This window comes from Capricornis sumatraensis, chromosome 9 (genome assembly GCF_032405125.1).
Source record: "Capricornis sumatraensis isolate serow.1 chromosome 9, serow.2, whole genome shotgun sequence".
Classification (NCBI taxonomy): domain Eukaryota; kingdom Metazoa; phylum Chordata; class Mammalia; order Artiodactyla; family Bovidae; genus Capricornis; species Capricornis sumatraensis.
In genome coordinates, this window is record NC_091077.1 from 18,443,225 (window position 1) to 18,464,956 (window position 21,732).

Sequence of the window (21,732 nt, forward strand, 5' to 3'; positions counted from 1 at the left end):
ATATGTATAACATATATATGTATAACATGCATCCATGTTATAGATAATACCAAAATGTAAAGGAATCCTCAAAAAGTTCAGAAAACAGAAATGATTTTAAGGAAAGCTGCCTAGTCGGACACGACTGAGTGACTTCACTTTCACTTTCCACTTTCATGCATTGGAGAAGGAAATGGCAACCCACTCCAGTGTTCTTGCCTGGAGAATCCCAGGGATGGGGTAGCCTGGTGGGCTGCCATCTATGGGGTCGCACAGAATTGGACACGACTGAAGTGACTTAGCAGCAGCAGCAGCCTAGCCCTGGGGTGGAAATGGGGCACCTCTACGTCCATCTTTGGCTCTTCCTTACATGTTGGACATGTGCAGGTACCACTTTGATTTAAAAAAAAATTAACAATAAGAATTAAACTCCAGTGGAGTATAAAATTAATTTCCACTTTAAACACTAACTTTTCCAGCCCCTGAGAGGACTGAGCAAGCCTCTTGTACTTGTGCAGTGAGAATCCCTGGGCCAGGTTTGCAAGCAAGCCTCCCCTCTCACTCACCCCCCTACCCTCCCCCACTAACCCCTGCACCCCGACTCCCTGCCCCGACTTCAAGTTCCAGTGTGAGAGGCTCCTTTTCCAAGGATGCTGGCTGGTTGGGTGCTGCTCGGGGCTGGGAGGTGGCACCGCAGCGCCCTCTGCTGGATGCACTGCGCTGTGCCTTCCGTCCGAACTCCAGGGCACCAACCTCTCCATCGGAACTTGGGGAACGAGGGATGTTTTCTTGAACTTCACGACCTTCAGAAGTGTCCCCGATGTCTTAATTTTAAAATGCAGTGAACACCTTGGGAGGTTCCACTGTGAATCAAGTTAATTTAGTGTCTAATATCAGTGGGCTTGTTCAGACCCTGTTTACTAGCTAGAGGGGTTTGAGGATGGCCTTACGCAGCAAATGTTCATTTGTATTCTTTTCCACAATACTCAGAACTCCACGCCTTTTAGCAGTCAGTCTTACGTATGTCTGGCACCCTCTCAGGTGCTCCATGCGATCTAAATTGTTTTCATGGGCTTCCCAGATGGTCCAGTGGTTAAGAATCCACCTGCCAATGCAGGGGACACAGATTCAATCCCTGGTCTTGGAAGATGCCACATGCCTGTGTGCCACAACTACTTACTGAGCCTGCACTCTAGAACCCACAAGTCGAAACTGCTGAAGCCCGTGCACCTTAGAGCCTGTGCTGTGCAGTAGGAAAAGCCACTGAAATGAGAAGCCCTCGAACCACAACTAGAGAGGAGCTCTGGTGGCCCATTCGGTAAAGAATCTGCCTTCAGTGCGGGAGACCTGGGTTCAATCCCCAGATTGGGAAGATCTCCAGGGGTAGCACATGGCAACCCACTGCAGCATTCTTGCCTGGAGAATCCCCATGGACAGTGGAGCCTGGCAGGCTGCAGTCTGTGAACACATGAAATGCTATTTTTCCTTGAAAGGATGACAGACAAATTATGATTATTTAGACTTGGAGATCTGGCCCGCATTTTCTCAAAAATGAACGTCTGTGAGCCTGACACATCCAGGGAAACAACTGACAGATTTTATTGCCAATATGTTCTACAGAAAAAATTGAATTTTGGAAAACTGGTATCTTGCTGAAATGACTGGATGTTTTTGATATTGTATGATGAAATGTGTCAGTATTTGGAAGATCTGCAAATTTGGTGAACCAATATTTTCCAAGTGACCGGTGCACAGTGTTAACAAAGGCATGTGAGTAAAAAGATTCATTCAAATTGCAAGTGAGACTAAAGTTTTTTTTAATTATATAGTTTTTATTGAGGTAAATTTCACAGAACATAAAAATGCCCCATTTTAATTATGTAAAAGGGTACAAACCAGTGGCATTTGGTACATTTTTACAATGTTGTGTAACCATTACCCTATCGAGTTCCAGAACATTCTCAGCAACCTGTACCAGTTAGGAGTCACCCCCCCGCCCACCCCATTCCTTCCTCCTCCAGCCCCTGGCAACTAAACTGATCTGCCTTCTGTCCCCATGGATTCACCTGTTCTGGACAAACGGAAGCCCTCACACGTGAAGCCCTCACATGTGAAGCCCTCCCATGTGGCCTTCTGTGTCTGGCTTCTTGCACTGAGCATCATGTTTTCAAGGCTCATCTGCGTTGTAACGTGTCAGCGCCTCACTCCTCTGGGGGCATGAATCATATTCTGTTGCATGTGTGGACCATATCTTGTTTATCCATTCATCGGTGCCTGACATTTGCATTTTTCCGCTTTCTTGTCATTATGAATAACACTACTATGGACAAGTTTTTATTAGAACACTTGTTTTCAATTATGTTGGGTCTAATGGCATTGCTGCGATTCACGGGGTCGCAAAGGGTCGGACACGACTGAGCGACTGAACGGAACTGAACTGAATGGCATTGCTGGGTCATGTGGCTTAACCGAATGTCTACCACAGTGGCTGAACCATTGTGCATTCCCACCAGCAATGGACAAGGGTTCCCGATTCCTCCCCATCCTTGCCAACACTCGACATTAATACTGTTCTTATTTCTTTCACTAACCATCCTCGTGGGTATAAAGCAGTACCTCTTTGTGGTTTGGCTTGTATTTCCCTAATGACTGCTGGTGTCGAGCGTCTTTTTAATGTGCTCGTTGGAGACATATCTATTCTAGACTTTTGCCCGTTTTCTAATCAGGTCATCTTGTCATTTTGTTTTTGAGTTGTGAGAGTTCTTTATAATATTCTGGATATAGGCCCTGATTAGACAGATGATTTGCAAATACGTTCCTCCATTCCGTGGGTTGTCTTTTCACTGTCTTGATAGTGTTCTTTGATGTACAAAAGTTTTTAATTTTGATGAAATCCAATTTATCTTTTTAAAAGTTTTTACCTTTTTTTAAATTTTACTTTTGGTGTCATATCTAAGAATCAATTCCCAAATCCAAAGTCATGGAAATAACCTTATTTTACATGATTACTTCAGGTTTTCCTCTAAGGGTTTTGTTGTTTTAGCTCTTACATGTAGTCCTTTGATCCATTTTGAACTGATTTTCGTATATGCTGTGACGCGAGGGTCCCTCTTCATTCTTTTGCACGAGGCTATCTATTTATCCCACCACCATTTGCTGAAAAGTGTCTTCCTTCTCCATTGACTGGTCTGAACACCCTTGTTGAAAATCAATTGACCCTGGATGCATGGGTTTATTTCTGGACTCTCAGTTCCATCCCATTGTTCTCTGTGTCTGTCCTGTTCTGGTACTGCACTACTTTGGTTACTGACTTTGTAATCAATTTTGAAATGAGGACTTGTGAGTCTTTCAACTTGGTACTTCTTTTTCAAGATTGTTTTGACACTTGGGGTCCCCTGCAATGCCATATGAATTTTAAGATCAACTTATCTGTTTGAGAAGGCACCTGGAAGCTGTGTAGAGAATTTTGATAGAGATTGCATTGCGCCCATAGATCAGTTAGGAGAGGATTACCCTCTTAATAGTAAGTCTTCCAGTCCATGAACATAGGATGTCTTTATTTGTTCTGATCGTCTTTAAGTTCTTGAAACATTTCATAGCTTTTTCAGTGTACAATTATTTCACCTCCTTGGTGAAACATATTCCTAGGTATTTTATTCTCTTTGATACTGTTTCAAATAGGACTGTTTTCCTCATTTCATTTTCATATCGTTCATTGCTTAAAATAATTGATTTTTGTATATGCATCTTGTATCTTGCAACTCTGGTGCTGATAGTTTTTTCTGTGGCTCCTTCAGAATTTTCCATATTTAAGACCATGCTGTCTGAAAACAGAGGTGGTTTTGCTTCCTCCTCTTCCATGCGGATGCCTTTTATTTCCTATTTCCTTTTACTCCTATGGCCCTGGCTAGAACTGCCAGTACAATGTCAAATAGCAGTGGTGAGAATGGACATTCTCAGCCATGGTCAGAAGAGGTGGTGGGTGAAGCGGAAGCCCCCGATTCCTGAACACGGCTCCAGGAAGTGGTCCACGTGGACTTTCTGAATGCACTGGGCCTGCTTTTTACAGAAGCATCTCTGTGGTCTTTGCCTCCCCTGGGTCTTGAAGGGTCATTTCTTCCAGCAGAGCTCATGTTTGTTTTCCATGAAAGAGTTGGGCTCAGGGGCTTCCCTGGTGGTCCGATGATTAAAAGTCTACCTTGCAAGGCAGGGGACACTGGTTCATTCCCTGGTCCGGGAAGATCCCGTATGCCTCGCGGCAACTAAGCCTGTATACCACAATTAGAGAGTAGCCCCTGCTCTCCGTAACTAGAGAAAGCCTGCTCACAGCGACAAAGACCCAGTGCAACCAAAATTAAAATAAAAAATAAATTTAAAAAAGGGTTGGGCTCAGATGTGGTGGTTGCCACACATGACCAGGTGTCTCTTCCTTTGCACAGAGCTGCCGTGGCCCCTCAGCCCACACCTCTGAGAGGCCTGAGATTCTATTTCAGAAGCCCTCTCCCAGGAAGGCCCCCCCTTGTAAGCTGCACATGACTCCCCGCCAGTCGGTCCCATCTCTGTGACCCCAGGAACCTGTGCCCCCCGATGGCAGGGGTGGGGTCATGGCCTCTTGGTGTTCTCCCAAAGCCTGCAAGCCAGGAGACCCTGGGGATTGCTGCATGACAGGCTGACCTGTAAACCAGTGCCACAAACTGTCCCCACCGTCAGTGATCCTCTGAGTCTCCCAGTGCACTTGACGAGTGTGGGGAGCAGCAGGCGGTTATTATGCTGACTTCGCTTAAACTTGAACTTACACAGCCACTAAGTCTTCCTGTTGTGCGTGCTCACATGCAGACTCGTTAAAACTTGGCTACCCATGTAGACCGGCCCGTGTAGACAGGAGGACCCCACCTGCTGCTGTTGTCTGATGGGCTCTGGGCACCTTTGCATGTGATGAAGTAACACTCCGGGCCAAGGCTTGACTACCCCCTCACAATCCATTTCTCACCTAACCCATCCCCTGCCTGTGTCCAGCCTGGTTTCTATTCCATAAGCACGCGGATCTTTGTTTGGATATTAATACAAACAAATCTTGGCTGATGCTAACTATCTGATTTCCTTTTTTTTTTTTTTTCCGTTTTGTTTTGTTTCTGCGCACATTTTCTTTAGCTTGAAATGGCGATTGAAAACCTCCAAAAAAGCGAAGGGATCACCTCTCACAAAAGCGGTTTACTCAACAGCCATGTAAGTGTGCCCTGCTCTGCCTGTTACCTACATAGGCATTTTTAAAATCAAACAGGGCGTTCCCTGGTGGCCATGACCACAGGTTCAATCCCTGATCCCAGAACTGAGATCTGGCAAGCTGTGCCGTGAGGCCAAAAAAAAAAAAAGAAAACAATGAGTTGACACCTTTAAAGTGCCAAAAAGGGGAAGGGGGAAGCCAACCTAGAGTTCAGCAAGAATATCCTTCTACAGGGAAAGGAAATCAAGATAGACTCTCCCTTTGTGAGAGGAGAATCCCTCTCCTGGTGGGACAGGGATTAAACTGCTTAGTGTACCTAACATCCTGCCCACCAGGCCTGGCAGAGGATAGCATTGTAATAAATTCATACTCAAACAAGCCACCACCAAAGAATGATACCGGATTTTATGGGGGCTGCCATAAAGGTTCTTGGCTAATTCTGTGATTAGCTCTTTGGGAAAAAAAAAAAAAAAACAACTGGTAATTGGAAGGACTTCCCTGGCTGTCCAGTGGCTAAGACTGCAGACTCCCAGTGCATCATGGGTTCGATCCCTGGTCAGGGAAATAGATCTAACACAGTGTGGCCAAAAAAAAAAGGTAATTTGAGAAAGGGTAAATCAACTAAATCCTACTGATTTTAGCGGCATAAGACCCTTCTCTGCTGGGGACACTGTGATCACAGGTTCCAGGCCAGGATGGCGAAAACGGTCTTGCCTCCCATTGGCTTTTCTGGGCAGGATGGGGGCAGGAGCGGGTGACAGCCCAGAGGCGCAGCTGCCAGGGACAGTTGAGGAGGGAAAGCGCCAGTCTCCCCCAAACTCCTCCCTGTTCCCTTTACCTAAACTCTCTGAATTCAGCTTTAACTTAATTGGAGATTGGTTCAGCATTCTGAAGGAGGGACAGGTGGCAGCAGTCAGAACGCGCTTTTGGCATCTTTTCTCAGGCACTTGGCTTGGGATTGGACGTTCCATGGAGAATTAAAACATCAAAGAGAAGAAATCCCCGTTAGTCAAATCTGACCCCCAAATGTGACCCCAGCCCGACTTTTGTACTGGCTTAAGTTCAAAGGGAACTGTTCGGGCCGGGCCGGGGGCGGGGGGGGGGGTGGGGGGAGGGGGGGGCGGGGGGGGGGGGTGGGGGGAGGGGGGGGCGGTGGGGAGAGGCAGAAGCCCCACCCACTAGGGAAAGATCCAGAAACTTCTGGGTTTGTGGAGGGGCAGGGCACAGGCGTGGCCAGAAGCTGCAGCCCCCAAACTGAACGCCAGAGGAAAAGCAGCCTTAGACTCCAAGCAGAGAGAGTAGAAAGTCGTCAGGACACATTCTCTGCTCTGGGACCAGGGCTCTTCAGCTCTGGAGCGGACAGCGCAGCAGCGGCACCGCCCAGCGCTCGGAGAGGCGTGAGGAAGGCGGGGTGGGCGTGGCCCCGGGAAATTTACAATGTCTCTGCGAAACGCAGACTCCCTGTCTCTGGCCGCAGGGCTGTCTCTGACTTTCTGACACTTCTCTCTGGAAGGTGGGCTTGCCTTGGCTCCTTCCCCCAGACTAGCATCCATTCCTGAGTTTCAACTGCGAGCAGGAAGAACCTCTCTGTGTCCGTTTTCTGCTTGCTGGCTTGAGTCTTTTCTTCCATCGGGAGCTTGAGAAGTAGGATCTGGGGCATGGCGACTCAAAGAGAAGAGGAATGAGGTCTCTGGAAAGAGTGACCCCGCGCGCTCACTGGTGGAAAACCGCCAGGAGCTTGTCTGGGCCGGGAGAACCAGGAGAGAGCTGAGGTGTGGCCTGGAGACCGGCGGCTGTGTGTCCTGCACGGAGAGCCTTTCGTGGTCCTCCCCGGCCATGCTCACTGGAGACAGTTGACATGGGCACCACCGACCGCAGTCCCCATGCCCGGGCAGACGAGCCTGGTGCGGGGCAGCGAGATGCCCGGGCCCCGAGAACGCTGGCCTGTGCTTCCAGACCCATTCCGACGTCAGGGTTACCTGAGCTCCCCAGACTGCCCTGGGGGCTTGGACAAGGGGGTGTGTGGGTTGAAGGGACCTTCTGGCTTGGTGTGGGAACCCCCGGGAGAGAGAGTGGGCCCCAAGGCATCTCTGAAACGAGGAGGAGCAGTAATTTGGTGGCAGGAAACGAAGAACAGCTGTTTTGGAGGAAGGAGGCTCTGGGGATGGAGACACCATAGCCCGCCAGGGTGTCTGCGGCCTCTGGCTGTAGCCACACTGGCCAGGCACACACCACGCGCCAGGGCTGCCCCTCTGCTGTCCCCCAGTCTGTCTGGAGAAGGCCCCAGTCGTGGGTCCCTGCAGAAATGACCTTGGCCTACTGCATAATCTGCTATTCCTCCCCTGGGAGAAGGACCCGCTTTTAGGTGAATCATTCAGATTAGATGACTTTGTTTTTTTAATCAAGAAACACATATCGTAAAAAATGATTTAACCTTCAGTAGTGGCACCGTGACAGGGCCATGCCCTGCAGTCTGGGGTGGGGCTGGGCTGGAACTGGCAACTCTGGGGGCTGGTCCTCTGCCCAGAAGCTGCTCCAGGTCACGTGGCAAATGCCTCCAGCGGTGGTTGAGGTTGGACTGCTGTGTTCTGGAGTCTCTGAAACCCCCTCGCCGCTCCCCTCAGCTGCATCCTCAAGTGGCCAAGGTGCCTGCCTGCCTGGAGGAGCAGTACCACACAGGTGTTCAGGGCTGGAACCCAACCCCCACCCGAAGCCCACACCCGCCTCGCCTCCTGCCATCTTACTAGCTCACCTAGGACAGCAAGGTCCTGCTGGGGGCTCTACCTTGCCTTCCCTCCTCCTGCAGCCACACCCAGTGCTCCAGGAGTGCCCCTTCAGAACCACCCGGAATCGGACGACTCCTCCCACCCCTCCCACCATGGCCACACCCTCTCACCACACCCCCAACCCCCAAATCTCCCGGACATTGTAGCAGAGGCCTGCTAGCCAGGCATTGCTCAGCTTCCAGGCCCTTCTCATGGCAGCTGCCAGAGTGGTCCTGCTAAAAACCTGGGTCAGGCCCCACCCTTCCTATGCACACAGACTTCCAGGGCTCCCGCCTCCTTGGAGTGAAAAACCCGAGGCCTCCCCGTGGCCCAGAAGGCCCTGCACGACTTGCCCCATCCCCTCCCTGTCCTCCCTTTCTCCCTCTCTCCCCCTTACTCATTCTGCTTCAGCCACCTGGACCTCCCCCAACTGTTCCTCCAACACACCAGGCACAGTCCTGCCCCAGGGCCTTTGCATACGCTGTACCCTCCGCCTGGGACACCTTCCCTCAACTCCCTCAGCTCCTCCCCCCGCCCCATCCCTCCAGCTCCCAGCTCCCTCTGCTGGATTTTCCTCATAACAGCACCAGCTCTCATTTTGAGCATTTTACTTATTTTTTGTGGGTCGATCCTCCAACGAGAATGGGCGCTTCCGCAGGGCAGGGGGCTTTTGTCTATTTTGATCACAGTTGTATCCCCACCACCCAGGGCAGGTGGGTGGATAAATGTGTGGGCTCAGTCACTTCAGTTGTGTCTGACTCTTTGTGACCCCATGAACTGTAGCCCGCCAGGCTCCTCTGTCCATGGAATTTTCCAGGCAAGTACACTGAACTGGGTTGCCATTTCCTATTCCTGAGGATCTTCCCAATCCAGGGATCTAACTGGCGAATCTTGCGTCTTCTGCATTGACAGGCAGATTTTCTACCACTAGTGCCACCTGGGAAGCCCGGGTGGATAGATGGGTAGATGCAAAGCTGAATTATATGAACAGAGTGAGGAGCCACACGCTCAGGAGCCACAGTCAGGAGCGTTTGCTCCCAAGAGTGGAAAAATCCTGAAGGACAGAGGCGCTGGGTGGGTGGGCAAGTCTGGTCATCCAGCCCCTGCCCCCTATTTGTAGGTTAGGAGCACATGTGTTCGGGGGTCCTGTGCCACCAGGGAGCCCAGAGCCAGCGCGGGTGTTGAGTTCTGTGGCTTTCCTCATTAAAAAGGGGATTTGACCGTATCATCAAGAAGAGTGCAATCTGGACAGATCACAAATGTGGCTAAAAACGTACTTTTTCCTGGAAAAGATTCTCTTTATTTTATTTGCTACTGACTTAGAAATCATGCAAATATTGTTAGAGAAAATGGCGCAGAATCACCCAGAACCAAAAGGTGATCCTGTCACCCTCTCACTGTGCTTGCATGAGGGTGCTGGGACCCCAGCAGTGGGTTTGCCGTGGGTGAGGCAGAGCTGTGTAGGGAGGAAACTGGGCCTCCTGGTCGTGTAGCGTCACTGATGAGTGATGCTCAGTGGGTGGGGATGACGCCAGGTTGCGGCATCCGGCAGTGCGCCTGCATAGACCCCACGGTGCTTGCTCAGGCGGCAGGTGAGGCTCTGCCTTCATGGAGCCTGTAGACCGTCCCCCAACCTGAGCACAAGACTTGGCCATTTGTCTTCCTCTCTCTCTCTTTCTCTTTCTGGGTTGTGAGTACAGGGACATCGGTGATGTTCCCTTACCCTGGGCACCGTGCTGATGCACCGTCGAGCTCGCCTTCATCCGTCTTTCTCTTGGCATCAGATGATCTCTGTCCCCATGGGTTTAGGAAACGTTTGCTGTGCGGGACCTGGGGGGCTTTCAGTGATGATGAAGACATATCCTAAGGTCTCCATCACGTTCAGGTTTTTATAAATTAAGTCAGGGAACCTGAAAGTCTGGCTAGAAATAGAGGGAATAAATGAGTAAACAGAAGCTACTGATTAATGGGTGTGCCCAGGTCTCTTGACCCCGAATTGGCGACAGTAGCCGTGAGTCTCCCGGTCATGTTCGAGGTGGGCCAGCATGTGACGTGCGATGGCCCCAGTGGGTCCATGTCAGCATCGGGTGTGCTTTCTCCGTCCAGCTGCAGTGGCTCCTGGATAATTACGAGACCGCAGAGGGCGTGAGTCTCCCCAGAAGTTCACTCTACAACCACTACCTGCGGCACTGTCAGGAGCACAAGCTGGACCCGGTGAACGCCGCCTCCTTTGGGAAGCTAATCCGCTCCGTGTTCATGGGCCTGCGGACGCGGCGGCTGGGCACCAGGTGGGTCCCTGGGGGAGGCTGGCAGCCCCTGACCTGCCTGCCCACCCCCTTCCCTTATCCAGACACCCAGCTTTCAGAGAAGGTGAGGCACCCTCCTCTCCATACACCTGATGTCCACAGCTCCAGGTGTACCTGGACTTGGTCTGAATGGGTAGCAGCCAGGCCACCCCCCGTGGGGAGGGGGAGTGGTCACCCATCTCCTGGGGACAGGACACAGGCTTCCCCTCAGCTCTCTTTCTCCATTTGAAAATGTTCATAGTAACCAACTTTTTAAACAGCAGCCTCCAGGTTGTCTAGCAGAGTGGGATTCACCGTGTCTTGATGCTTTTTGCTGAGCCTGGACTGGCCCACTGAGGGCTGCCCTTGGGTGACAGCAGCCAGGGGCTATCATGAGCAGGAAACTTACCCCACAAGAGCAATCAGGTCCTCCTGCTAGAAAAAGACAGCCTTGCTATGCTCAGAGCAGGGGCTGGGCCATGTGTGAGGCCACCCTGCGTGGCCTTGGCCTGTGGCCTGCGGCCTGCCAGGGTAGGTGAAGGGTTCACCTGCAGCCTTTGTGAAACTGGCATCCTGGAGAGCTCTCTGCCACCTTGGGATCCTTGACACAGGAGAGTCTTACAAACCATGAATGGATGGGGGGAGGAGGGGCAGCTGGGCCCTGGTTTCAGGGACATGACCACCACTACCCTGGGCCTTTCCAGAAGGCTTCCGGGGCCTCCACCTTCCCAGGGTCCTGAGTGCTGCCTCAAGACGGGGGCTCAGTCCCCGCTATGCGCCTCTCAGCACTGGTTCCACTCACACTTCATGTGGGAGGGGCGCAGACTCCACCTACTTGCCCACATTTCCAGCTCGGGAGACATGGCAGCTCGGGAAGCAGGGTGTCTGCAGGCCGCGTGTCTGTTCCCTCCTAGGAGTCCCTTCTGACCTGTCTCCTTAAAGAAATTGTTCAAAACCCTTTGATCATCATTTCCCCCATAATAAACTAAGGTAGAATCTCCTGGAGAGCAAAGTCTACAGAATTTCCTGAACTTCTCTGACCACGGACCGGTCTGTGAAGACTCCCCACACGGTCCAGGGAACATGGGCCCCAAGAGCCCAGGGAGGAGGCCGGGACAGAGCCCCGGTCTCGTGGTTCAGGACCCCTGCGGAGAGAGCTGACCCAGATGTTCGGTTCCCAGGGGCAACTCCAAGTACCATTACTACGGGATCCGCCTGAAGCCAGACTCGCCCCTGAACCGGCTGCAGGAGGACACGCAGTACATGGCCATGCGGCAGCAGCCAGTGCATCAGAAGCCCAGGTGGGTGAGCTGCCTCAGGCCAGCCTGGGGACCGGCTGGCCCGCCTGCGAGTTCCACTGGGGGCAGTGGACGGAGGGGGCTTCTGGGCCAGTGACCACATCCTGGAGGTGGATGAAGATCAGCCTTTCGCTTCCACTTGGCATGGAGTGAGGCCAGCAGGACGCCTCCGATGCCGGGCCTTTGTTATGGTCGGTGAACCCGCACAGATCTATCTTTGTCACACCGGGTCCACAGCTGACGTTAGGGTTCACTCCGTGTGTGTACATTCTGTGAGTCTGGACAGAGTTGTAATGAGATGCATCCACCATCATAGGACCACACAGAATAGTTTCACTGCCCCGAAGGCTCGCGCCACTCCTCCTGTTGCGTTCCTCCCTGTCAGCCTCCAGCAACCACTGCTCTGTGTTTTACTTGCTCCTTTGTTTTTGCCTTTTCATAGTGCCCTAGAGTTAGAATCACAGTCTTGCATTTTTCCTCCCTGTCTACAAAGAAAGGACATTGAACACAGCCCCAGAAGCAGGAAAAAGAGGCTTGTACACTGAAGTCGCTGCTTCTTCCTGAACTTTGGGTCTGATGGCTGGAAAGGCCTGGTCATTTTTGGGAATGTACTCTGTGCATCACACACCTACTCGCCTTTTAAAGCAGGAATCAGCAGTTTTTCTGTAAAGGGACAGAGAGCGCATACCCCCGGCTTTGCAGGCAGACACTGTCTATGGGGTGTCTTCAGCTCTGTCTGTGTGCATGAAAGTCATTACACACCAGGCATGAAGGAACAGGTGTGGCCAGGTGGGGATCAAACTATATTTCAAAATAGGTGATAGAAATGGCCCTCTCACCACCCAAGTTGGAAATACCTGGTTCAGGGCCCCACTGGAATGTCACCTCCCTGGCCCCTTCCAGTCACCCCTCTGCCCCGCTGTGTCCCAAGCCCCTTTCCAGAGTCTACTCAGCTCCAGGGCAGGGGCGCACCCCACTCACCTCCACTTGGCACCTTCGTGCCTTCGTTGAGCTGCATGGCTGACACCCCATTTTAGCTGCTTAAGAGGTCCCGGTGACTCCCAACTACATGGAGGTCATGGAAGGGAGTCCAGAATGTTCTCCGGAACCAGCAGTCCTTCCTGTTCCTGGTTTTCCCCAGAAAAAGGGTCCAGCTTCCTTTGTGGGGTTCAGGCCCCTGAGAGCACCTGGAGAATTTAGATGCATGTTTCACGGCGACAGGCTTGTGCCGTTGGCATGGGGAGCCCATCCCCCGGTCAGGAGGGCCACGCACATCTGAGCCACATCCTCCTGCCTCTCAGCAAGCCTGGCCCCATGTCCCACAAGGAAAGGAACTCCTACCTCAAGCTGGATCCCCCTTGTCCATCTGGGCTCCAGACAGTTACCCTGGGAAGCCTGTCTCTGTTAGTTTCTCAGTTTGCTGCCTAGACAGGTTGTCCACTGCTTTCTGGCTGAGGGCAAAACAAAGTCTCAGAATTTGCTTCGAGACCATATAAACGTTTGGGACCCTATGTAAAGAAGTTCACTTGTCTTCTAAGAGAGAATTATTAGAATATATACATATAAATGCAACCCAGGGGTCCGTCAACAGATGATGGACGAACAAATGTGGTCCAGTCACATGGTGGAGCAGTACGCAGCCCTAAAAAGGGAGGGGATTCTGAGCCCTGATGCAGCACTGATGAACCCTGAGGACGTGACGCTCGAGAAGAGAAGCCAGACACAGGAGGACACACTGTCTTTTCCACGCGCAGGAGGTCCCTAGAGTCAGATCCACGGAGACAGGCAGTAGGCGGGGCCAGAGGCTGGGGGAGGGGATGGGGAGTGAGTGTTTAAAGGAGACAGCGTGTCAGTCTGAGGACACGCGAAAGTTCTGGAGATGGATAGTGGGGATGGTTGCCCAGCGGTGTGAATGGACTTAATGCTGCTGAGCTGTGCATTTGAAAGTGGTCCCAATGGTAAATTTTGTGTGTTCTATTTGACCACAAGTTTTTAAAAATTACACACCCTCCCCAAACCAAATCCTGTCCAGTCCTCCAGCCCCTTCTGGGGAGTGCCGTTGGGGCCTCATGGTGGCTCATGTGTTCCCTGCCAGGTACCGGCCAGCCCAGAAGACGGACAGCCTTGGGGAGAGCGGCTCGCATAGCAGCCTGCACAGCACGCCCGAGCAGGCTATGGCTGCCCAGAGCCAGCACCACCAGCAGTACATCGGTGAGCCACCCCCACCCCCACCCCTGCCTCCGCCCCTACACCCACCCCGGCACAGGGCCTGTTGGGAAGGCTCCGGAGCCACTCAGCACCTCTGGGGTGGGTTTCGGCACCAGCAGCATCTAAAGGGCTACTTCAGACAGCTTTCCTGCCACCTTTTCAAGTTCGAGTAGACCTCCTTTGTGGAATTGCTGAGGTTTTTGAATTATCAGCATGTGCCTCCCATATTAATGGATATTAATCCCCCCAAAATGGAGTAAAGTGACCATCAGAAAAAAATAAGTAAATAAAATGAAATGCCCGTCGGAAAGAAGACTAGATGTACTTTGAGTCTGACCCCTCAGCCTGGCCCCTCCTGGGGGCCCCGACACAGGGCAGCCTGGCCTCTCCCCTCCTCTTCCCTGGGAGGGTCCCTCCCCAGCCCAAACAGTCACTGCTCCGGAGCAACAAGAAAGCGTCTTGACTCAGCCCACTTCCCAGGGCAGCCGCGGGAGGTGCACACGCACCTGAAGACACGGGGTGCTCTGTGCACTTCAGTGCATGCTTGAGCCCCAACAGAACCCTCCTGAGTTAGGGCCTCCTGGAGAGGCTCTCACCCCAGCCCACCAGCTGCCCCCTTGCTGGTGGGAATGGAGAGCCTGCTGTGTGCTAGGCCTCCTCCCCTCCTTTGTGTGAGTGTGTGTGTGTGTGTGTGTGTGTGTGTGTGTGTGTGTGTGGTGTGCATGTGTACTTAACATCACCAGGAGCTGACAAAGTTGTCCCCACCCTGAATCTGAGAAAACCAAAGCTTAAAGGTGGTGTGGCAGAGAGGGGAGCCAGGACTCCATCCTTGGGGCTACGGTGGGGCCATTAGCACATCCCACCAGCGTCCCCAGCCCGCCGGCCTGGCAGCAGCTCCTGCACACCGTCCTCAGCCCTGCTGACCCCCACCTTCCTCCCCCAGATGTGTCCCACGTCTTCCCCGAGTTCCCGGCGCCCGACCTGGGCAGTGTCCTGCTGCAGGAGAGCGTCACGCTGCATGACGTCAGGGCCCTCCAGCTGGCCTACCGGCGGCACTGTGAGGTGACTGCCCCAAGCCCGGCCCCGGGCCTCCGGTGGGCGCCTCCCTCAGCTGCATGGGGCCAGCGCCAGAGTATCCCTGGGTGTCCCTGGTGGGTGACAGGGAGCAGACAGCACCAGCCTCCCTCGCTGTGGCCGAGGAGTAGATGGACTCTCCCTTTGTTCACCCCATCCCTTCTCATGTTCTCTCTGGGTTTGGAAAGACCCCACTGCAGCCCGGCTGCTTGCCAGTTATGTTCTGACGACAGACACCTGCGCACATGGATGTGTTTAACCAGTGCGTTTACTCCTAGGCCACTTTAGACGTCGTCATGAACCTCCAGTTCCACTACATTGAGAAGCTGTGGCTCTCCTTCTGGAATTCTAAATCCTCTAGCGATGGTCCCACCTCTCTACCCGCCAGGTACTGCCTGCCCCTCGGCCCCCAGACGTGGCTTTCTTCACTGGCCTGGGTTTACCCTGCAGACCACCCCCAGACACATGCTCTAGCTTTCCAAGAACTGGCGCTCAGACACCCTCGTGCACTTGTGGTCTCAAGGTGACCACGGGACGGGGAGCTGGCCTGCACCGGGGAGCAGCCTTACCCGGCTCATCTATCCCAGGAGAGCTGCCCCTGAGCCGAAGGCTGACCCGTTTGCCCTGGTGTCCCCTGTCCCCTGCAGTGATGAGGAGCCAGAAGGCGCCGTCCTCCCCAAGGACAAACTGGTGTCTCTGTGCAAGTGCGACCCCGTCCTCCGGTGGATGAGGACCTGCGACCACATCCTGTACCAGGCGCTGGTGGAGATCCTCATTCCGGACGTGCTGCGGCCCGTGCCTAGTGAGCACCCTGCCCCGACTAGCGCACCCAGTGAACGCTCCACCCCCTCCTGGCCCCGCCCCCGCTAGCGCCCAGTGAGCGCCCGCCCCGCCCCTTCTTGACCCGCCCCCACCGCGCCCCGACTCATCTGGTCCGATTGATACGACTGATACTCTGGGGACCGTCCCAGCGGCCTGTCCCCACTCGCCCCGTGGCTTCCGGAGGCGGTGACACGCCCACCACTAGGAGGCGCCCGCCTGCTGGCCCGCTACTTAGGAGCTCTCCCAGGGGCTCCCAGGCCCCTGAGGGTGGGGTCCCCACCCCGTGAGAGTGAGGGGGCCAGGCTCTGAGCCTCATTTCCCCAAGGCCTCTATGTAAACACTCGTGACTGTTAGCGCTGGGGAACCTCCGTCTTTTTGATAAGCTGGCCTGTGCTTTTTATGCCAGTGAAAGGAAAATAGCAAAACCATTGCCCTTGTCCTTTGGCCTTGCCTTCCTGGAAACTGTTCAGTGCAGTGTTCTTTTAGAGTCTCTGTGCTAAGGTTTGAAATTGGGGTATCTTTCTTTTTATAACACTGGGATTTTTTTTTTTTTGGTTTTTCAAAAAAAAATGTGTTTCATTTATTGCAAGCTGTCTCAAATTTGGAAGTCGGTAGAATACATTTACACACATTTGTGTGTATCCGGGGCTCTCCCCCTCAGCACTGGGGGTGTGTGGAGCAGCATCCCCTACCCACTGGCTGCCAGAAGCCCCCTGGTCATGGTAGCCACAGATGTACCCAGACATGGTCTTACGTCATGTGGGGCAGGGTCGCTGGGGTGAGAACCGCCAGTGTAGACACGGATGAGCAGAGATGAGCGATGCAGGGCTGGCACCAGTGTCAGGGTCCACTCAGTGTTCCTACTCAGAGGCCCCCTCGTAAGAGCCCCAAATTCTCAGTCTCTTCTCGGCTGTGTTGCTTGTTCTCGGTGGGGGTGATTTCCACGGCATGTGCATCTCTTGCACTTGAGCTGATTCTGACGGGGGAGGCTGCCTTCCTCACGATTAATACCACGGCTTGTGTCCCCAGGTACCCTGACACAAGCCATCCGCAACTTTGCCAAGAGCTTGGAAGGCTGGTTGACCAACGCCATGAGCGACTTCCCACAGCAGGTCATCCAGACCAAGGTAATGGTCAGGGTCTGGGCCTCCAGACCACACTGGTCACCCCGGGAGCACCTTGTGCTGTGAAGGGAGGGGACTCCTCTCTGTCCCGGGGGAACCTGAGGGCCCCTGGGCTCCAGAGAAAGCAGGCTGCTCCCGAGTGTCCTAAAGATAAGGGGTCCTTCCTGAAGGGCCAGGGATGCCTCTGATGGAGGGCGGGTGCTGGCAGCTGCTGGCCTGACCGAAGGTGTCTTTGCTGGGAGACTTTTGGACTGAATTGGAATAAATTGAATATTTCTCTGCTCACTGTAGGAGGGGGATTCAATCTCTTTGTGGTCACCCTTTTTGCTATAGCCTTGACCACAGATGAGACTATAAAATGTGGAGACGAGGCCTCTTTGTAGAGAAGAGGTGATCACATTCCTATCTCCAGCATGCCTACAGCCTCACACAGGTGGGGCTAGATCTGGGCATTTGGCCTGCCTGTACCACCCTCAACCTGGAATTGATCCCTGAGGCCAGTGAGTCTCAAACTTCAGGATGTACAGGAATTGCCTGGGAAGCTGTTGAAAATAATAACTCAGTAATTCCCTGGAGTCCAGTGGTTAGGACTTTGCAGTCTCATTGCTGAGGACCCAGTTTCAGTCCCTGGTAGGGGAACTAAGATCCCACAAGCCACGTGGTGTGGCAAAAAAATAATAATTAAAATGTTTTGAAAATAAAATGGAAGATTTCCACACCCCCAGAGTGGCTGGTCCAGTGGCAGCCTGGAATTAGTATTTTTACCATCCACCCCAGAGAGCTGCTGTCCTGAATTCTGCCTCACTCATGCTCGGCATCCACGATAGATGCCACTCGATGCATGTCCCTCATTGATCTTCAGTTTGGGGGTCTTTGAGCCTGTCCAGAGGGTGGGTCCCTGCCGGAACCACCCTTCCCCACCCCTCCTCCTGCACTCTCCCTGAGCAGACACAGGCTCACCCCGGGCCTCCTCCCCAGGTCGGTGTGGTGAGTGCCTTTGCGCAGACCCTGCGGAGGTACACGTCCCTCAACCATCTGGCTCAGGCGGCCAGGGCAGTGCTGCAGAACACCTCCCAGATCAACCAGATGCTCAGCGACCTCAACCGCGTGGACTTTGCCAATGTGCAGGTGACTTCTCCCAGGCACCTCCCCCACCAGAGGCAGGCGTGGGAACCCACTGGCTGAGCTCCCACCCGCTAGAAAAATGCAGAGACCCACCAAACTTAGCCCACAGCAAGCCGGGCACCTCACCAGGGCCCACATTTCTGTTGCATGGGAACGGTTGGGGTTGAAGCCCTCCGCAGCCAGTCTGGGACCCCTAGGTTCTACTCTGTGATTATCCCCCTGGCCTCCAGGCGCTGGGACCAAGACCTTGATCTGTTTTCTTTAAAAGTGTGCCTTCCCCGTGCCATGTTTACGGCTGTCTTCTGGGCTTAGAAAAATATGTGCTGCCGTCAGATGGGTCCTGCTGCCATATCTATGTCTAGTTCAGGCCCTGAGCTGATCCGTGAAGCAAACACACACACGCAGAGGAGCGGCCACTTAGAAACAACCCAACGGGAGCTTCCCTGGTGGTGCTGTGGTTAGGACTCTGAGCTTCCAGTGCAAGAGGCACAGGTTCCATCCCTGGTCTGGAAGCTAAGATTCCACATGCTGCTCCAGGCAGCACCCCCGCCAAAAAACCACAAGACGAAGATGAGGTACAGTCTGAGCTTCAGATGTAAGAAGCCTGGATGTAGGCCCTAGGAGCCTGCCAGGTCCCCTCCTAAAATCCTTCTGTCTCTACCTCATGAAATGGGTATCGTGCTGGAAAAGGCCGAGGGCAGTGGGCATCTATGCTCATGTGCATCCAGCCGGGGGCCACACTCAGGACGTGTCGCTGACGCAGAACACCCTCGCCCACAGGAGCAGGCCTCGTGGGTGTGCCAGTGCGAGGAGGGTGTGGTACAGCGGCTGGAGCAGGACTTCAAGCTGACCCTGCAGCAGCAGAGCTCCCTGGACCAGTGGGCCAGCTGGCTAGACAGTGTGGTCACCCAGGTCCTGAAGCAGCATGCGGGCAGCCCCAGCTTCCCCAAGGCCGCCCGGCAGTTCCTGCTGAAGTGGTCCTTTTACAGGTGAGTGTGCGTGTCATCTCCCAGAGAGCTGGGAGGGTGGAGGGGGCTGAGGTCCACAGACGCAGGCCAGCCTTCAGGACTCATTCCTGGGGGCTCCCAGGGACAGCCCCTCCTGGGACCTCAAACTGGGTTACAGAGGTTTCTGTTTTAAAAATTAATTTTGTCCTTTTAATTCACCATTATTGTTTTAATTAACTCACATTTATTTATTTGTCTGTGCTGGGTCTTAGTTGTGGTGTGTGGGTTCTAATTCCTTGACCAGGGATTGAACCCAGGCCCCCTGCATTGGGAGCGCCAAGTCGTAGCCACTGGACCACCAGGGAGGTCCCAGGTTACAAAGGCTTCTGCAGACAAAAACCTCTGTTTCTGGCCTCCCTGCTGGGAAGAACACAGCACAAGCCTTTATTTCTGCCCCTAGAGTGTCCCCACAGAGTGAGGTAAAGGAAAGGTCTAGAGAGAACGGGAGGCGCAGATGGTGGCAAGTGAGAACCAGTTAGAGAATCACAGTGAGAGGCTCCAGTGAGGACGGTGACCAGCAAAATAGGATGTGACATGAGTCTCTCTCCCCTCACTGCCAGGTGCAGGCAGGAGGCAGAGACAGGTGTCGGCTCCCCACAGAGTGGTCCTGGGTGAGGGGTAGGTGGACCATTGATTATTTATTCATTTATGGCCGTGCCACCGCTTGTAGGATCTTAGTTCCCTGACCAAGGATCAGACCCAGCCCCCTGCAGTGGAAAGGCAGAGTCTTAACCACAGGACCACCAGGGAAGTCCCTAGGTAGACCTATTTTAAAATGAGGTATGTAACTGTACTACAGGCTTCCCAGATGGCTTGGTGGTAGAGAATCCACCTGCAATGCAGGAGATGAGGGGTTGATCCCTAGGTTGGGAAGATCCCCTGGAGTGGGGCATGGCAACCCACTCCAGTATTCTTGCCTGGAAAATCCTATGGAGAGAGGAGCCTGGCAGGCTATAGTCTATGGGGTTGCAAAAGAGTTGGGCATGACTGAGCAACAAAACTGTATTAGAATTAATTAGACGTGTGTGCGTAAATGTAAGGAGGTTCTGGGAATGGGCTGGCGTGAAGGCTGTATGTGAAGTCTGTACAGTGGGCTGGCGGGCCGGACACTCAGGTGGGAGCAGATGCCGCTGTCCACAGGTGGGACTCTTTCCTCCTCAGGGAAACTTCACTTTTGCTCCCAAGGCCCCTCAGCTGACCAGGTGAGGCCCAGCCCTGGTGTGGAGACTAAGCTTCTCTAACCTCTAGTCGAGAGATGGTGGACAGCAACCACGGCGACTCCCAGGCTCGCACTGAAATGAATCACTGCCCATCACTGACACGGAAAACTAACCGGCACAGAAAGGAAACATGGGAGAGAAAACCAGAGGGAGGAAGAAAGAAGAATGTGAGAAAGAGGACCCATGAAAGAAAAAAGAGAGAGAAAAAGACCCGAAGGGATCACCTCATGCAGTTTACTCTCCTGTTGATGGGAAATTTTTTTAAAGAGAGAAATCGGAGCGAAAGAGAATAATAGAACATAATCAAGAAAACATCTCAGGGACTTCCCTGGTGATCCAGTGGTTAAAACACTTGCAAGGCAGGGGATGCAGGTTCAATCCCTGGTTGAGGAACTGAGATCCCACATGCCTCAGAGCAACTAAGGCTATGCCATAAGTACTGAGCCCATGAGCCACAATGAAGACCCAGTGCAGCCAAAATTTAAAGAAAGTAAAGAAGACATCTCAGAACTAAGGGCCCAAGTTTCCAAGAGCTGCCGGGTTCCCCGCCCAGTGAAGGAGCCCGAGCCTCCCTGTGACATTCAGACACCGACACCGAGAAGAGCCCATCAGGAAGGTTTTCAGAGAAAAGACAGCAGATCGTATGTAGCCCAGGAGCCAGAGCAGCATTCAGGCCAGGGTGCCGGGGGACAGTGTCGCCAGGAGACCCAGGGAAACCTATTCCTCCCGTGCAGTTCTCACCTGGGCAGACAGAAGCGGGAAACTCAGGCTGAGGAGGACCAGCCCAGAGGGGCCCTGTGGGGCATTCTAGTCCCAGGCAGTGGCAAACACAGGGAAATGAGTCGTTTTGTCACAGGTGAGCCCAGGAAGACCACCAGCTGTTCTAGGCGCTGGACAGCCCAACAGCCCACTATAGCTGAGGGTTCAGATCCCTGTCCACCTGGCAGTCTACCAGGCCAGCTCATTTGCAAACTCTTAGCAGAGCTGAGCAGAGGGGTCAGAAGGCTATTTACTCTCCGACTCTTACCAGCGTATTCGGACCCCTCAGATGGCTATGCTGGCCCAGTCACTCCCAGTCCCCAACTCCGTCCTCACATGCTGCCATCCTCAGATCCTTTGCACGGCCCTCCCCTGCCCAGAACGTGCTTTCCCCAAGGAGCCCTGTGGCCAGATTGTCCTCAGGGAAGCCTGCAGGCCTCTCCTTTGAAGTGGCACACCCCTTCTCACCCTCCATCCCCCGCACCCGATCTTCTTCCATTGCCTGTCACCTGTCCTTTGTGTGACTGTCTGCTTGCCTGTCTCCCCGACATCGGGAGTGTCCCCTCAAGAGCCAGGGTGTTATTCTTGTTCACTTCTGCATCCTCAGCATCTGAATGTTGAATGAACAAATGAATGAACAGGAAAGGGACCGTGAGCCTGATTGGGAGTGTGGCTCAGTTACACAGCCTTTGCGTTCGTGAAAGTTCTTCAGTGACCTTTGCTTCCTACAGTGTTCATTTGGGACCTCTCTGGTGGTCCAGTGGGTAACAATCTGCCTGCCAATGCAGGGGACACTAGTTTGATCCCTGGTCTGGGAAGATTCCACATGCCTCGGAGCAGCT

The 21,732-nt window shown here is 53.4% G+C and overlaps 1 protein-coding gene across 1 annotated transcript in view; it reads left to right on the forward strand.

Moving 5' to 3' along the window:
* RFX2 (regulatory factor X2) overlaps positions 1–21,732 on the forward strand; it is a 40,066-nt gene that overhangs the window by 15,186 nt on the left and 3,148 nt on the right. Inside the window, exons 5-13 of the mRNA XM_068980700.1 lie at positions 10,075–10,256; positions 11,435–11,554; positions 13,647–13,762; positions 14,703–14,821; positions 15,112–15,221; positions 15,481–15,635; positions 16,685–16,782; positions 17,758–17,907; positions 18,685–18,893. Coding sequence (XP_068836801.1) covers positions 10,075–10,256; positions 11,435–11,554; positions 13,647–13,762; positions 14,703–14,821; positions 15,112–15,221; positions 15,481–15,635; positions 16,685–16,782; positions 17,758–17,907; positions 18,685–18,893 — 1,259 coding nt within the window. The remainder of the gene's footprint in view (positions 1–10,074; positions 10,257–11,434; positions 11,555–13,646; positions 13,763–14,702; positions 14,822–15,111; positions 15,222–15,480; positions 15,636–16,684; positions 16,783–17,757; positions 17,908–18,684; positions 18,894–21,732) is intronic.